The sequence below is a fragment of the Sus scrofa genome, chromosome 1, assembly GCF_054392235.1.
Source record: "Sus scrofa isolate SSC_HxYL_T2T_F1_AM1 chromosome 1, Sscrofa_HxYL_maternal_Yorkshire_Landrace_v2.0, whole genome shotgun sequence".
In the NCBI taxonomy this organism is placed as follows: Eukaryota; Metazoa; Chordata; class Mammalia; order Artiodactyla; family Suidae; genus Sus; species Sus scrofa.
The window spans coordinates 7,456,523-7,474,000 of NC_139383.1; the positions used below are offsets into that span (position 1 = coordinate 7,456,523).

At 54.5% G+C, this 17,478-nt stretch overlaps 1 protein-coding gene across 1 annotated transcript in view; it reads right to left on the reverse strand.

Annotated features, from left to right (window-relative positions):
- Positions 1–17,478, reverse strand: part of IGF2R (insulin like growth factor 2 receptor) — a 103,038-nt gene that overhangs the window by 58,627 nt on the left and 26,933 nt on the right. Inside the window, 8 exon segments of the mRNA NM_001244473.1 lie at positions 1,651–1,754; positions 2,572–2,737; positions 2,892–3,054; positions 5,504–5,609; positions 7,711–7,840; positions 9,042–9,174; positions 13,926–14,024; positions 15,874–15,998. Of these exon segments, the coding sequence (NP_001231402.1) occupies positions 1,651–1,754; positions 2,572–2,737; positions 2,892–3,054; positions 5,504–5,609; positions 7,711–7,840; positions 9,042–9,174; positions 13,926–14,024; positions 15,874–15,998 (1,026 nt within the window).

Here is a 17,478-nt window from a genome sequence, read left to right on the forward strand (position 1 = left end):
TCCAAAAGCCTCAGCCAAACCAGACCCAGGGCGCACGCAGGCACACAGTCTCTCTTGAGCTCCCTTCACTCTGATTTCTCAGGTCCGGCTCCTCTGCAGGAGGCCTGAGCCTTTCAGGACGTCGCTCCCCTCCCCTTCCTGGGCTCATCTTAAGCCGTGGTCCGGACACGGAGCTCTGCCCTGCTCGCTGCTACCCAGACTCACGCCTCTGCAGGAGCTCTTCCTTCTGCCCCGAAGACCAGCCCCCACGGCCACCCGCGCTCTGCTCACTCCTGCTGTCCTACAGGGCCCCTCTTCTCCTAACTGGGTCATGGACACCCAGACCCCAGGCTGCTCCTGATAAAGACCCAAGTGACAGAGCTCACCCCCACCCAGCCCACACCACCCTGCACCACCCCACACCTCTGTCCTCAGGGTCCTTATCTCTCTCTGCTTCTCTAAACGCCGTGGGAGGGGGGGTCCTCTCGGCATCCTCGGGCCTCGCAGGGTCTAAGCCGTAAGTACTAATAAAGTGTGTGTGGAACGAATCTCTGTGCACATGAGAGGCACACGGAGGTGCAGCAGGCATTCCCACCTAAGGCTGGCACTCACGGGGGAGCGGGGGTGGGGCAGCCAGGCCCCAGAGGAGCTGTGAACAGCAACCAGGGCCAGACGCAGCAGGAAGGTTCCGGGGGCCTCCGGCCTGCCCGCTCCCCGGCGCCTGGGGCTGGTCCCCACGTCTGACCACCTTCTCTGTCCTGGACTCCAGTCTGCAGAGCATAGCTCCGGTCACGCACAGCTGCCTCTCCCTGACCCTGCAGTGAATCACGTAGGAACCTGCCCCGTGACCAGATGGGCCAAAGTGCTGCCATAGAAACACACAAAACAAACAGAACCAAGGGCCAGCAGACCCTCGGGGGTGGGGTGGCCCGGGTCGGCTGTGCAGATGAGGCCGGGCGCAGGCGGCTCCCGGACCAGAGCTCTGTGCAGAGGCTCGGCCGGCTCTGAGGCACCTGGGGTCACGGGCTGGAGGTCAACGGAGGGGACAGCTCTCTGAGGATGGGGGGAACCCGTCACCTCTCTACAGATGCAAACTGTGCGTGTCTGGGATCTTCGCAATGCAGACAGCAGCGCGGCTTATTGCAACGTGGGTGCCATCTGCCACTGAGACTTCAAGGAAACTTCTCCGAGTCACTCAGAACAACCAGACCGTCCTTTTAAACTTGCCCCGTGACTGCTTGTGATTCCCAAATGCAGCCTCTACAGCAGGGCCATTTGCAAAAAGGGGCATCCAGAAACACATGTCCTAAGAGACGCTGAGCGACAACCCCCTGGAGGTCGGTGAGCAAGCCCCGCCCGCTGGCCCTGGGCGAGCTCCGGTGGGAGTGAGAATTCAGGGCAGAAAGGCCAGCAAGCCCAAGCTGGGCCCATTCCCAAAACAAACAGAAGGGAAGGAAACAGGAGGGAGACGGAAATAGGATGCGTGTGCGTTGGCGGCGAGGGGCGCTCCCGCCTACCCGCCCGCTCCAGCAGAGGAACCAAGGCTGGGGCCTGGAGGTGGCCACGTCTGGAGGGGGACGCTTGCGCCCCCCCCTCCCCCCACCCAGCACTCGGCTTCCAAGGATGCAGCCCTTCAAGGCTGAGCCGCAGTGAAGCCCGGGGCACACTCACCTGCAGTTTTATTGCACTCAAAGTTTATGACACTCATCCGCTGGAAGCCCGAGCTGCATTCATCGCCTCCAAAATAAATCAAGGTGAGGTCTCCATCCGAGTACCTAGATGTTTGTAACAAACACACACACACGTTTGGTGGAACCAAGAAAGAAACTCGAGTTTTTACACCTTTCTACAGGAAGCCTTTTGCAAACCATCAAGTCAGCACTGACATAAACCAGCAGCACGCTCTTCGCCAGCCGGGAAAGAAGCAGCTACGGGAGAGGAGCTCCGAACGGACGGCCTGGTCGTCCCCTGCCTTCAAAGCAGTAACAGGCTGCAGGAACGCACTGAGGAGTTTGCTCTGAGTATCAGGACCCTACGGCTCTCGTGCTGGGATTGTGTACAAAAGAAGTAACGCCCAAGACGACGCAGCTCTTCCGGCAACTGCTAGACCTGAGGGATCCTGGGTAACACTTATTTTCACACAACTGTGTTTTCAAGCTAAATACCAAGTTCAGGGGCAGGAGAACCGTGAGAAACGCGTTTTCCCAGCTGTTTTAACACTTTCTATGTGGCGCCAGTGGTGTTTCAGATGCTCCACATGCCAGAGAAAAATCAAAACCCCTCAGAAATGTACACTGTAAAATACAAAAGCCACGCCGACTCATCAGATCACTTCCTACAGTCTGGACCCTCACAAACTAGAGACGACACAGGGGCCGGTATGAGCGGAAGCCCTCTTGCTGTCAAGCCAGGAACGGCATCCACCTAGTTAGCGCCACACGGCACGTGGCCGAGCCCAGCAGGAAGGCCCGCTGGCCTAACCGACCTCCCGCGCCGCCCGCAAGACGGCAGCAGCCGGGAGGCGAGGCGGTGACTTAGCTTTCACGAGAACGCACAGGATGCGCTTCAAGGTTCCCCGAAGGCCGTACCCACCGGAGGGTCTGATTCTGGAGTCTTCCCGCCACTTTGGCTTGCGTGGAATCTGCCTTTTTCACCTGGCACACGGCGGCGTCTTTCTCATTACAGACAGGTGTCTCGGCTCCTCCGCAGACGCTCAACGAGAAGACGTACTCCTCTCCTTCGCAGGTGTAAGGGGCGTCTGAGGTGAAGGGAAGGAGCACACACGAGAAGGGGCTCTGTCACCAGCCCAGGCGGGGGCGAGTTTACAGGAGCATCCTCCAGTCAAGCCCGAAGCACTCGGCCAGCGGCTCGGGGTCCCCCGCCCGCTTCCCAGCCCCGGGGTGGCCCCTCACCTCCGACCCGGCTGAGCGGCTGCAGGTCGATGGTGATATCGTGCTGCTCGCTGCTCAGAAAGCAGTTCCTGCTCTCCAGATAGTCCCTGGGGCAGGCGTACTCGGTCACCCACTCGACCTCGTAGCGGCAGTTGGACTTGGCCGTGAGCTTGGGAAGGGTGCCCTGTTGGGAACGGTTTGAAAGGAGGAAACGTCACCTTCCCCTGCAGTTCCAAGGCAGACTCTCTGAGCTTCTGAAAAACTCAAAGGAAGGTGGCTGGGTCGGAGGTCTGTCTCCTCTTGCGTTGGACCTGCCGTCGTCCTTCGCAGACGCCGAGTATTTGACTTCATAGGGACCCCGTTTATTTGCACCTCTCCTGCTCACCTTCAGAGTCACATGCCAGCCTCGGCCTGCGAGCCTGCCCTGAACGCAACGTCACCTGACCTCCACGCCCGTGGCCGGCAGCGGGGACTCGTGAAGGGGCCTGGGGAAGGCTCTCTCCTTCCAATCGGAGGTGCTCCTGGGCCTGTGCCACAAGGAGCCCCACCCAACGCGGGCACGGCCGCGCCTGGGGAGACGGTTCCTTACCCCTTTCCTAAGAATTTCCTAGGACTCCTGGGCTCTCTTCACCTGGACTCCAACCTGTCCCTGCCCCTGGGTGAAGCCAGGGTGTCAGCACCACAAACCCGGACTCTGGGAAGGATACAATGCTGTCACCGTGCACCGGGCGCACTGTCACCTCCTGCCCCCCCCTCAGAAGAAGCGTCTCACTGGTCTCAGCAGCAGGAGCAGCTGTGCTGTTTCCAGGCCCCTCACTCGGCAAATGTTTACTGAGCACCTGCTCATGCCGGGCACAGGCCAAAGTGCCAGGGTGACGACAAACAACTCGCTCGACTAGCTAAGCTGAGGAAGTGCAAGTCCAGCCCCGAGGAGGACTCAAAATCGATGCTTTAACCACTTGGCGCAGGGCCGTGGGACACACATACACAGCGAGGTGGGCCAAACGCTGAGTGAGACAAGCCAGACCCCAAAAGCCACACTGTGTGTGGCCCCACGTATGTGGGTGTCAGCACAGGCAGATCCAGAGACAGAAAGTAGGTCTGTGGCTGGAGGGCGGGGCAGCAGGGGAGCGACGGCAACCGGGCCACCCTAACACCGACCATGGCAACGGCTGTGCGCCAATATGCTAATGACCATCAAAATGTGCTTAAAACAGGTGAATTTTTATAGTACAGAAATTCAATAAAGCTTTTTTATTTTAAAGATCTCTTTGCCAAGATGAATGTTTACTAAAGTTCCAGCTCCTGAAAGCATTCGATGAGCCACCGGAAATGCTTCAATAAACCTTCAAGTATGAAGGAATCTAAGCACATGACACCCAAGCTCGGCCCAGGGAACAGCCTCCTCTCCCAACACCCCAAAGAGCCTCGCATCCCACGGAGAAGGGAGGGCAACGACCCCCTCCCTTCACCACCAGAGCCTCGGGTGGTTCTCAAGTAGGAAAGGGAAACGGGAAAGCCACTGCCAGCTTAGGCCATCAGGCTCCAGAGATTTCGAGGCAGGTCTTTAGGATGCAAAGTATAAACGAAGAAATGAAAAGGAGAAATAACTATTCCTCCCTATCACACTGAGAACCAACGTCAATGACTGGCCACTTGGGGCTTCACTAAGCTGACGCTGTGCGGCCCTGGAATTCTGGGCACATAAAATGGCAAAGCCGGCCTGGACTGCACGTCTGTCTCCATACAGCCCCACCACACACATCCACCCGCCAGTTGCCTGCCAGAAACCAGAGCAAATCCCACGTCTGTTTGGGGGGAGGGGAGGACATTCTTCGGTAAAAGAATTCAGCGCCTCCTACTCGGTTCCATCAGGAGAAGGCAGACACAAATGGCAGGAAAGCCCTCCCCTTCCTCCCGGGCAGGGCTGGGCGGGGGGGGGGCGTCTCCCTTCCATCAGCACCGCATCGGCTCAGACACTCAAGCGGCACTGGCCCCCCGGACACGGCTGGGCTCTGCCGGAGGACGCAGCAGCCTCGGGCCCGGCCTCTGAGGAGTGTATAGCTGCACTAGACGTGAGTGAACAGCAGGACAGAGCCATCGCTCGGCCTGCGTGTGCCTGTGCCAGGGGGTGAGAGGAACCTTCCCTGGCCGTGGTCCTCCCACGTGGGCGCCCATCCCCACCGCAGTCGCGGGCCCCACACTCTCTGCCAGGTCTGCACCCTACCTGGACCACTCACGTCTCACTGTGCCTCTGTGAAGCCACTGGCCCTCTGCACCTTTGCTTCATCCGAAGCAGCAAGAGCCGTGGCATCACAGGTTCAGGATCACACGCACGCTTTTTCCAAGGTTCCTTCAAACCAGCATCACAACAGACACCTGTTCAATCTGCCCACAGACCCCTTAGAATCACTGCCCGGGACACTTGAACAAACCACCACCCTGTTAGCAGAGGTGGAGACCCTCAGGGTGGCTGAGAAAAGGCCACCCAGCTGTGCGCCTGCATCTGGCCTCGCTCGCTGGGCCCAGCCCACCCTGGGAAGCAGGCCTCCCGTCTGCCTGCACCCATACCCCGTGCCCAGACCCCAGACGTGCTCCCTGCTGCCCCGTGACGCCAGAGGCACCCTGCTCACCTCTCTGCGCTCCGACGGGCAGACGAACGTGATGGTCACGGCCGGGCTGTGACCGTCACAGAAGTCTGGGGGAGCTGGCTCTTCGTTCACGTAACTCAGGACGAGCCTGGAGGAAGGCACGTTGAGAAAAAGAGTGTTAAGAGAAGGCCCAGTTATACTCCAGTTCACCCGGGGCCCTGGGGATTTGGCAGGCTCATCTGGGGGAGAGGATAACAGAAAAAAGAACGAAACGTAAAAGAAGCCACAGGACAGAATAACATGTTTATTTCCATTTTTAGAAAAAAATTTCTAAGTAAAATTCGGGGAATGCTCTTTTCTTAAAAAAAGAAGAAGAAGTGAAACAACCAACGCAGAAGCTAAGAAAAGCTGTTTGGGTTCAACAAACAAAATTATACATGAACTAACAAAAGAAAACAAACACAGCCGGGCCGGCAAACGCACTTCAGCCCACAAGGCTGCACGACCACTTCCTCCCCAAGCAACAAGGTCTAAGCTCAAGCCAAAGAGCTTTTTTTTTTTTTTTTTTGCTTTTTTTTTTTTCTTCTTCTTTTAAAACCTGAAGATGGCACGGCGCTGGCAACCTGGCTGGGAAGAGCCCGGGGCCGCCGGAGCAGGTGCTGGTCTCGCTGTGGGTTGTGGCCACGGTTCCCAGGGCACGGGCCACAGAACCGCTGAGGACAGGGGACCTTCCTTCACTCGGAAGACAAGCTCAGGCCTCACCGAGTCCGCTCCAGCTCTCCCGGGACGAAGATCACCCGTTTATCCCTTAAGACGATGTGAGAGGCTCACGGCACCCCCACGAAACCCACACGCAGGCACCCTAGCCCCTGGCACCGGGGCACGGGGCTGTCCTCGGAAACAGTGCCCAAGCTACAGTGAGGCCAAGGAGTCGGCCCTAATCAGATAGGACCCCTGTCCCTATAAGCAGAGGCCATCGGGTTCCCAGAGGAAAGACCAAGAAGGCAGCCGTGTGCAAGCCGAGCAGGAAGGTCACAGGAGACCCCACCCTGCTGACAACTTCGCCTCCTGAAGGAAGAGGAATGTCACACGTTCCAGCTGGTGAAGCCACAGTCTGCAGTACTTTGCTATGGCAGCTCCGGCAAGTGAATACAGACACCCACATGGACCTCTCCAGAACATTTCCAAATCTGGGTTCTGCTCCAGCATGTTCTGGGGACAGACATGCAGTCTAACTGCATGCGCCGACACACCCCTTTCTCAAGCTAGAGCAGGTGCGACGAGACATCGACCAAAGGCCCCGGGAACGGGGAGAAAAGCAAAATCCTTGACCCAAGTTCAGGACGGGGTCACGAGTGACACGCTGGAGAAAAACCTCTCTCTGCTGAGTCAGCTACAAACACAGGAGAGGAGCGTGTGTACACAGCACAGCTTAGCAGGAGACACGAGCCACCACCCCACCGAGAGCTAGGGGGCCACCAGAAGCAAACCCTGTACCCAGAAAAGCGCTGGCCAAGCGGCCCTCCGGCCCCTCGCCCACAAGCACGGTGTTCTGTCTTGTTTTCTGTTTTAGGGCCACACCCTCAGCACAGGGAAGTTCTCAGGTTAGGAGTTGAATCGGAGCTGCAGCTGCCAACCTACACCACAGCCACAGCATTGTGGGATCTGAGCCCGCAACTGCTACCTACACCACAGCTCATGGCACTACCAGATCCTGAACCCACTGAGCGAGGCCAGGGAACAAACCTGCGTCCTCATGGATCCTGGTCAGATTCATAACCTACTGAGCCACGACGGGAGGGCCCAGGACAGTGTTTTTAAGGAACAGATGACTGTGGACGCGAAACCAGCGTCGTGGGTGCTGAAGAGGGAACAGATCAGAACACACCTTGAGGCAGGTGTTATCTCATGAAGTGGACACACATGCGGATGTGAGCTGGACCAGGACATACGGTTTCCTGCTCTGAGACAAGCCAGCCTATGTGACCCACGTTATTTCATGAAGTCGATACACATATAGATATGAGCTGGTTCATGATATACGGTTTCCTGCTCTAAGAGACAAGTGATTAATTAGAAAGTCAACAAGCCAGCCTATGTGACTCAAGTAATGACAAATAACTTTATAGGCACACAGGAAATAAATTTTGCAAAGGTTATCTCAAGCCCTGCTGAAAAGGGCCTATTTCTGCAACTCCCTGAAAAGCCAGCTTCTCACGGAAGCTCAGAAACACTCAGAGCAGACCCACCTGTCGTTGCTCAGGAGCTGCAGCCCCTCCCTGGGCCGGCCGACGTCGAAGGCCCAGTCCCCTCTCACCAGGCAGGCTGCGGTGCCCAAGGGACAGGCACGCAACTGTGGAGCCCTGTCCCGGAGCGTGTCTGTAAAACGGCACGAGGGACGTGGAATCAGACCACACGTAGGCGCAGTGACGGCACCAAACCTCGGTCCAGGTCCCTTTAGCAAAAGTATTGCGTTTTTTCAAGTCTCTGTAGATAAACATAAGCTGGGAGAAGTTTGGAAACCAAAAAGACTAGGGCTGACTCCGTTCCCAAGGCCCTGGACAAGCCAAGGACCGCCCGGAGAGCAGCAAGTGGGAGCAGCTCTCCGGCCGGAGGGCTGCCACGAAGCGAGGGTGAAGCAACCTGGCAGGTGCCCGCTCTGCACGTGGGACAGAGGCGGTGCCAACACATGGGGACTCAGACACTACTGGTGGCTAAGGGAGACCCCTCTCCTCCTGGAGCTGCAGGAGCAGAGCGGGACCCCCTCCAGAAAATGCAGGCACTGCAGGAACGGGAGGAGTGCGCAGGGGAGCAGATTCACGGCAAGATCTCACAGACGGTTCTGGGTTCACACTTACACCCACCACGTACTGTCTCTGTACCTCTGGTCAAACTACAGATGGAGCCAACGGCTGGGGTGCTGCCTCCCGGGTTTGGGGGGTGGGGGGAGTAAAGACAAGAACAAACTGGACGGGCCTGGAGGGACAGCCGGACTTTACAGGCCCCAGCGGCAGCGGCGGCCACGGGGACTCCAGCTGTGCTTCTCCTCACACACTGCGTCCGGTTCCCTGACAGCTTCTACGTGACGGGGCTTAACAGCCCCCTTCGCAGGACAGCAGGGACCTCCTGGTGCTCAGGGCCACAGCCCAGCCTACCCGAGTGCCCTCCACGGGACAGGCACGAGTTGGCCTCAGCTGGCCGGGGCCTCGCTAAGGCCTGACCCCTCTCAGAGGGAGGGGTACTGTGCCTTCTCTGCCCCACCTCTGCCCCCGCCGCTCCTGGCGCCCCCAGACCCCAAATCAGCCCGTTCTCCACTCGCCTTGGGGGCAGCTTTACTTGAGAATCTGGCCCTCAGAACACAGTGGGAGGGAGGGACCCGTGGTCTGGAAAGACTTGCAATGGAATCAGACCTTCCTGGGGGCGATAAGGTGGGGGGCGTGCAGGGGGGTGACCACAGAAAACATCTTCGGGGCCCAATCAGTGGTGTGGGGGTCCAAAAAGGACCCCAAAGGACAGGCAAAGGCACCGAGGCCTCCAAGGAAACCTTCTCTACCGCCTCCCCAGGCCCGCGGGTTCAGACCTATGTCTCTGCAAACGTTGATGAACAGAGACGCATCCGGGTCCGAGTCGTCCACCAAGTAGGCGCCGCCGACCTTGATCAGTGGGTTCAAGTCGCGCTTCTTGAGCTCTCTGTCAAACACGTAGCACGGCACCTAGGAGACAGCACGAGGGTCTTCAAATACGGCTTCCCGGGGCTGGTGACTCAGCAAAGCCCCGACCCTGTCACACGACTCAGGCCCCACGCCTCAGGGTCTCCAGCCGGGAGTTCCCCGACAACAGCAGAGCCAAGGCCAACAAGGCTCCAGCTGCTCCCCCAGCATCTTCCGAAGCCGCCTCCTCGCACCCGCATCCCACCATTCCCCCCCCCTCACCACACCGTTTCAACGGCAGGCTGTCCCCCGCCACCTCACCCGTGTCCTCCCTTGCCCGACCCCCCACACCCAGGCCACCATCCTGCAGCTCTGCCACCCCAGCCAACGTCCTCGGCCTGCCTGTTCTCACTGTGCCCTTTTCCTCCCGGTCCCTCTCCCTGACCCCAGCTGCGCTCTCCGGCTCCCTCGGGGCTGCTCCTTCCTCCTGCCCAAAACCCTTCCTCCACTCTGCTACCCGGCCTCCCAGGCGCTCCGGGGGTCCCTCCGACACCGCCTGCTGGCTCCAGCTCTCCGTCTCCTGGGAACAGGCCTCACCTTCCTTGGAACTGACTCTAAATGCAGAGGCGGCCCAGGCCTGACTTCTCAGCCACGTCCCAGTCGACGCCCACTCCCTGGCAACCTCATGCCTGGCATGAAATACCCGCCACTGATTCCCAAACGTCCGTCTCTAGCCGTGACCTCTGCCCCCCAAGCCCAGCAGAAGCTGTTTCAAGAGCAGTCTCTGCAGGCACAACGGCTGGGTCCACCACGCTCTGGGGCTGACACAGCGCGACCGTGAGCCAACCCAGCCTCCGAGCCTGTCTCCCCACGTGTCAAGTGGAAGTCACGCCAGCAGTTTCCGCACAGGGCTGCTGTACGGACCAAGAGGTTGACTGCCGGGGCTCCATGTGAAAGACTCCCCACGTCTCAGCTCCAAACGAATACACAGGGTCATCTTAGTCGCCTCCGCCAAGTAAAATCCTACGAACGCGTGTCCTCCGCCGCCACTGCAAAGCAGGCTACTGCGTCACTTTCTACGGATGATTTCCCTAAAGCTGTCTTCTCCCAGGCAGGTCCTAGCAGCTTCACGTTAATGATTAGCTTTTAGGTGTTTCTTAAATGATGCTCTCAAACCGGCAGGAATCCATGGCCCACTAACCCTTTTCCCCGTCCTGCCTGCAGAGAGCCGGTGGATTAAATCAAAGGACCTGCACCCAGGCGGCCTCAGCAGGACTCCTCAACTCCCTTTCAACCAGACCCTGAACGCATTTAAGTCTCAGAGCTCCCGGGTGGCTCCGTGGGTTAAGTTTCCGGCATTGTCACTGCTCTGGCGCAGGTTCAATACCCAGCCCGGGGAATTTCCACCTGCCATGGGCACAGCACAGGGGGAAAGGTGGGGAGGGCATAAAAAAACTTTTTAAAAAGCAAAGTCTTCCATCAGTTACAGTGCTGATCAGAGATCCTGCTGACGAAGAGGAGGGCAGATTTCAGGCACAGGGTGGGGCAGGGGGGCAGGACAACCAAACCTACACCTGACCCTACGTCTGGCAGAAAGGCGCCAAGTGCCAGAAAGGGACATCCATGGGCCATGAGGGGGTTCCAGTGAAAGTAACGAGTGTCCAGAATCCTGCAGATCTACAGCCTGTCAACCCCCAGCGAGTGCACACGTGCACACGTGCACACGGAGTCGTTAAGTCACCTCGACGGGAGCAATCGGACAAAGTCAGAGAAGAGGGAGCAGGAGGGGAGACGGGGCTGAAGGTGAAAGAGCCCGCGTTCCTGAAACCAGCTCCACCTGCCCAAGGCTCAAGGGCTTCCAGCGAGCCAGGCAGCCCCAGCTCAAGGCCATCTCTCTCTACTCCAGGCAGTCCTCCCACTTCCTGCTCTGCCGAGCAGAGCAATGGGGGCCTTCCTAAGGGCAGGAATGCGGCGCCGAGGAAGGAGCGGCGGCCAGCTCCCTGCACCGTGCACTGAGTCACCCTTGTTCACGCTGGAAGTACAGACACGAACCATATTTATGTCATGCTGGGAAGGCCACGAGCCGGCCGCTTCTGGATTTTCTGTGTTCCCCAGAGTGGAATCTCAGGGGGGACATATGTCCACCACGTTTTAAAGAAATTACCATCTAAATAAAACCAGCCCACCAGCCCACTAAATAAAACAAGCACCCTACTGGTGGGTCTAAAAGGCACTTTTTTGGAATCACATGATCTCTGCCCATCAGACCATCCTATTTTTTTTTTTCCTTCATTTTAGGGCCGCACCTGCAGCATATGGAAGTTCCCAGGCTAGGGGCTGAATCGGAGCCACAGCCACCGAGCTACACCACAGCCACGGCAACATCAGATCAGGGCCCCATCTGCGACCTACGCCTCAGCCTTCAGCAACGCTGGATCCGTAACCCACCGAGGGAGGCCAGGAATCGAACCTGCATCTTCACGGACACTAGTCGGGTTCTTAACCCACTGAGCCACCCCAGGAACTCCCATCAAATCACTCTAAATCTGACAAAGCAAAACCAACAAAAGAAATGAGGAGATGACGTACAGTAGAAAACCGACACAACCCTGGAAACCAGCTGTAATGGAAAAAAAAAATAAAAATCACTTAAAAAAAAGAAAATGAAAAAACATCAATAAGGTGAGAGCAATCAAGGCCATGCTGCCACCAAACCAAATCCGGATGCTTTTTGTTAAGGAATGATGAGCTTTTCACAAAAACATAAACGTAATACGATTCCTGAAGTTCCGTCCTGGCCCGTGAGGTGTAATCAAATGCTCCCGCAGACACAGAAAAGAGAATATGCTCTCTTTTTTTTTTTTTTTTTGGCTTTTTAGGCACATGGAGGTTCCCAGGCCAGGAGTCAAAAGGGAGCTATAGCTGCCGGCCTACGCCACAGCCACAACAAAGATCTGAGCAGTATCTTCAACCTACACCACAGCTCGAGGCAACGCCAGATCCTCAACCCACTGAGAGAGGCCAGGGATGGAACCTGGGTCCTCACGGATGCTAGTCAGATTTGACAGGAACTCCGGGAACACGCTTTCTTATCATTTACCAGTGGTGACGGCGCTGCTTCCCCAGCAACCCTCCTGCTCTCCGGTCCTTCCTGTCCAAGTTTTCTGCACCTGAGGCAGAGACGTGGCCTCCCTGCCGTTAGCCTACGGGCTCCCCAAAGGCAACCGCCCTTCTGAAAGGTGATGAAAGTCCTACCGCTTAGCTCACAACAGGCCCTCGATGAATGAAAACTGCACGAGTAAAACCCAGCTGCTGCCAACCGGGCCCAAAGCAACAGGCACTGGGAATAAACCGACATTCCTCCTGCATCTTTAGATCAGCTTCTAAGAGAAGTGAAACAGCCCTTGAGAAAAACACAGCCCGTATCTCCCCATTCCCACCCCCAAAACACGACTGAGCACAGGGGTCAGCACGCTTGTTCTGTAAACACGTTAGGCTCTGGGAGTGACGCAAGTCGCTGCTGTGTATTCTTCTCCGCTTTTTTACAATCCTACGAAAATGCAAAAACCATTCTTAGTTCTGAGGCCGAACAAACAGAGGATGTAGTTTGTGACTTCTGGCCTGCAACACAAAGAACATGGAAAACAAGCCACCGTTTCTTTATTCCTTTCAGGAAGTAATCACTCCGTCGGCGGTGGAAAGACAAGCGCCGGTTCAGCAGAGCCAGGTAAGAGGGTGCTCGCTGACAACAACAGGGGAACGGGGGCACCCAGGACGGGTTAGTCAGGGCTCTGGGGAACCTCGAGAGGCCTGCAAGCCCTGGGGTCTCCAGGGAGAGCAGGAGGCGCCTGGAGCTGTTTTCAAAGGTGCATTTCCTGCCGTTAATGGCCAGGAGGCCCACGGTTTAACCTAAGTTTTAAAAGGCACAGTTTAAACCTGACACCATCTCCTGCTCCACGCTGGCATCGGCTCACTAGGCCTCTTTCTTTGCACACTTTGAACTTTCCTCCCCCTGGGCACTCCCGACACGCTTTGCAGGGAAGCAGCCTTTCAACTCTTCCACGCACGGCCACCGCCGAAGGATCCGTGATAACTTCCTGCTCCAACATAATCTGCTTTATTTTTTAAAAACAAACACCTCTTTTTGCCCTTCTTTAAAGGCCATCACTATATAGAGAGTAAAATTCATTGATTAGAAAAGAAAAAAAGACAGCGCGCCAGGCCACGAGAAATGCGTGATCACCCCCTTCTGTCAGGCCTGAGAGAGAGAGTCTTTGAACTCAACCTTTCGGAACAGAAAACCAACAGAGGAAAGGGAGAAAAATCAGCCCAAAGAGACCGACCGCTGCCGGGGTGCACCTGGGAAACCACCTTCAAGACCCTCGGTGGCCAGAGCGGGCGGCCAGAGCGGAGAAACGGCCGTGGGAAGGGCCTTCTGCCCCCGCCGCCACCAGGGAAAGTCACGCGGCAGAGCCTCCGACGGAGGCTCTAGGCCCGGGGAGAGGGCACGTCGTCCGCCACCGGGGACACCTGACCGGGAACCAGAGGAGGAGCGGCAGGAAGGCTGCCAGCCATCCAGTCTCTGCGGTGAGCGGGCAAGAACCGAAGGGCTAGGCACACCTGGCCTGGACCCACAACCACCCAGAAGCCACCCCCGAGCTGCGACGGCACGTGCAGGCGGCGAGAGGACACTAAGCCGAGCTCACTCACTCAACCACGAGATTTCTACCCCAAAAGGTCTGCGTCAGCACGTCACACCTTGACGGTTCCAGAATGTACTTCACAAGCACGTCACCTTGGAGGGCCCTGGTTACCTCTTTCTTGGCTTTGAATATGTCTTTCTTGCAGGCCGCTGTCGTCCTCCACTCAAAGTAATGCACGCAGTCTGTTGCAGTTACAAACTCAGGAGTTCCCTAGTTTAAAAAAAAGTGAGTTAGCACATTGTAAAGTGTTTGTTTCTCAAGTCAGAAACACTGAAGGCTAATGAAAATTTTTAAACTAGCGGGGGTGGGGGGGGGGGATGACACACAACTGTTTCCGTTAAACAAGCTCATCCAGCAAGTTCCCAAACCCCAAAACGTCTGAGACGAAAGCTTCATAAAATTGCGTTGGAATTTGGCTCTAATGATCCAACACTGCTCTACTGCCCCAACTATGCGAGCACAGGAAACTCCTGGGAAGTAAATCCCCAGGGTCCTTCCACGCTCAAACTCCAAATGTTCTCTGGACCAAGTGCCAACAAAACCCAAGCCAGAAAATGTGACCTCATGCTTCCTGGAAGCCGAGGGAGGAGGCCCAGCTGGACCTGTCGGGGCTCGTCCACCAGCCGGCCTCGCTGAGACGCCCCCACCCTTGACGGCAGCCCCTCCTCAGGCCGGAACCAGCAGTGACTCCAAACTGGTCGGCCTCGGCGTGGCTGGTGGACCGGACACGGCGGGAACTTACCGTGACCCTCCCGTGTGCAAAGCTAAAGAGTTGCCAACTCCGGTTCTTGCACGGTAAACACACAGCTCTTGAAGGAAACTAGTTAAACTAAAACAGCAGCTTATTCTGTAACTGAGACCTCCAGATCTCACACTGCTGCAAAAAAAAAACGCTTTCCCCAATGTTTCAACATAGGAAACAGTGCCACTGATGGCCTGGCCCAAAATTAACAGTCCAAGTTCTATTTTTAAAGTTCTTCAGGTGAGACAGTGCAGGCCTGAAAATCCAACAGTTGCAGCACCAAATTCTAAAAATGAGATTTTCAAGCAATCTGGGGTTTCACTCAACCTGAGTTTTCTAGACACTTGGATTCTTACTCTGATTAGAGAACATTCATAGGATTTGGACACAAACTGCCTTTCCTAAAAGCTAGCAATCATTTCCTTAGAGATGAACACCCAAGACTGAAAATGAAAATTTTAAATACTCAAGATTTAAAATCAAAAAAATCACAAACAGGAGTTCCCGTTGTGCCTCAGTGGTAATGAAGCCAACTAGTAACCGTGAGGATCCAAGTTCAGTCCCTGCCCTCGCTCAGTGGGTTAAGGATCCGGTGTTGCTGTAAGCTGTGGTGTAGGTCGCAGACACAGCTCAGATCTGGCGTTGCTATGGCTGTGGTGCAGGCCGGCAGCTACAGCTCCAACTGGACCCCTAGCCTAGGAACTTCCATAAGCTGCAAGTATGGCCCTAAAAGGACAAATAAAAAAAAAAAAAAAACAAAAAAAAAAAACACACATACAATATGCAGAGAACAAGAACAGACACCATGCTTTCAATAATTATGTCCCATTTCAACACTAGTCATACACCCCAAGAGGCTGGGAACCCCATTACCCACCAGCCAAAGCTTCTTCTCGAAAGAGGTCCTGCCAATTTAATGTGTATAAGGAAAAACATTTTAAAAAATAAGCTAAACTATCAAAATAAAAATGCCGGGTGAAGTTTTAAGAAGAAAGAAAGGGAAAAAAAAAAACTACGCCTGCACCATAAACATTAAGCAGTGCTTTAGAGTTTAAAGACACAGATCTATAAATCGTCGTGTTACACAGGCTGTGGGTCAAGCTTCACTTAGAAGTTGTAACTCTAGGCTTAGGATGTGTTTACTGATGGGTTCCTGATGCTGATGGTAAATTGGTCAGGGTTTCTGTTTATTTGCCAGCTTGCGTTTTTACTTTTGCTCACTTATTCATCCCAGGATGCCACTCTAGCAAGAATGCCCCAAGGACAAACATTTTCAAAACAAATTATTAGTTATAAAGTGCCTCCACGTGAACTCACCAAGGTTTTCCCACATAAGAAGGTGATGCTACTCTGGATTCTGTGATTCGCGCTTTGTTGCCCACAGCTCACTGTCGTGTTGAATTCCAGAAGAGATCTGGAGGCACTTTTCAAAACAGAGTCTCCTATTTGGAGAGAAAAGAGCATGAGCAAGCTATAAAACATTGATAACCACAAAGCTGTTTACAAGCATAAGCAAATTAAAAACGGCAATAATTCACCTGAAAGCTTATAAACTTACAACCGTCCCTTGCCCAGAACTCTGTCTCAGGAATGCCCTGCCCATCCACCCCCACCCAGCTGTCAAGCCCCAAACACACTGCGCTGAGGCCCATCTTTCTCTCATCCAGCGCATCAGAAAACCCGATTGGTTCTACCCGCATCCCAAATCCACTCACATCTCTCCATCTCTTCTGCCAATGAAACCGCAATCACCCATCACCTGCATTCTGGCTACAGCCTCCTAATGGGTCCCCTTGTCTCCAACACTTGTCCTGCTCCTCACCACTCTCCCTTCCCCACCCATCTGGCACCAGTGTGATCTTCAAAAACAGAAATTGGAAAATGTAGCTTGGCTGCTGAAATTCTTCAGTAACATCCCATCGTGCGCGCTATAAAATCAAAAGTCTTTAGACTGGTCCTCAAGTAGGGTGATCACTCCTCAGTTAGGGATACTATGCAACGAAAAGTCTACATGATATTAACTAACACCTTGGTAATTGGCAAAAGAACGGATAAACGGACAGACTGGAATCTAGATCAAGAGACTAGAACACAGACACAGAAGTGTTTATGAGTCAAACTTTGATCCACAGCAAGAGTAATGTACCAGGTCAGAGAGCGAAGACTGTCTGACAAATGGCAATCCATACGGGAAAAAAGATAAAAATTGGATCCCTGCTTACCACTGTATTCAAAAATCAACTCAAAATGGATTCGAGGTGTCAACATCAAAAAACAAATTTTAAAACTCTTAATAAAAAAACCGTTATCTTTCAGGCCTTACTATAAGAAAATATCGAAGACTCAAAAACCTTAACTATGAAAAAAATCAATAAATTTCACTTCCTAAATGTAAAAGTTTACATTCATCAAAAAATAGCTTAAAGAAAACAGAAATAAGTTACAAAGTGGGAGATACCAGAGCTGGCAAAGAATATTAAGAATATCCATACATACACAGAAACAAAAACCGTTTTCATAATTCTAGGAAATAAAAGAAAATAAACGACCTCTGACAGACGCTAAGAAGAGAAAGAAGGGAAAACCCCCCACCTCGGCACAGTATGGTGATTTTCATTCCAAAGTAAAGAGAAAATTCTAAAGCTTCCAGAGTGAAAGAACAGGTCACCTGCAATAGACAACTCAGTGTGAAATGGACAAGACATAATCTGATAGATGAAAAACACCTTCATAAATATACAAAGGGATAGTGGAACACCGCTAGTGACCACACCACATGGCCTACCAGTTCCAGCCATTTTACTGACAAAAATTAAATAGCAAATGCTGGCGGAGAGATGGTCCAGAGCTCTCTCGGGTTGCTAATGCAAACGCAAACCAGCACAAGCACGACCTAAGGGAGGAGGGCATTATGTCCTTGGC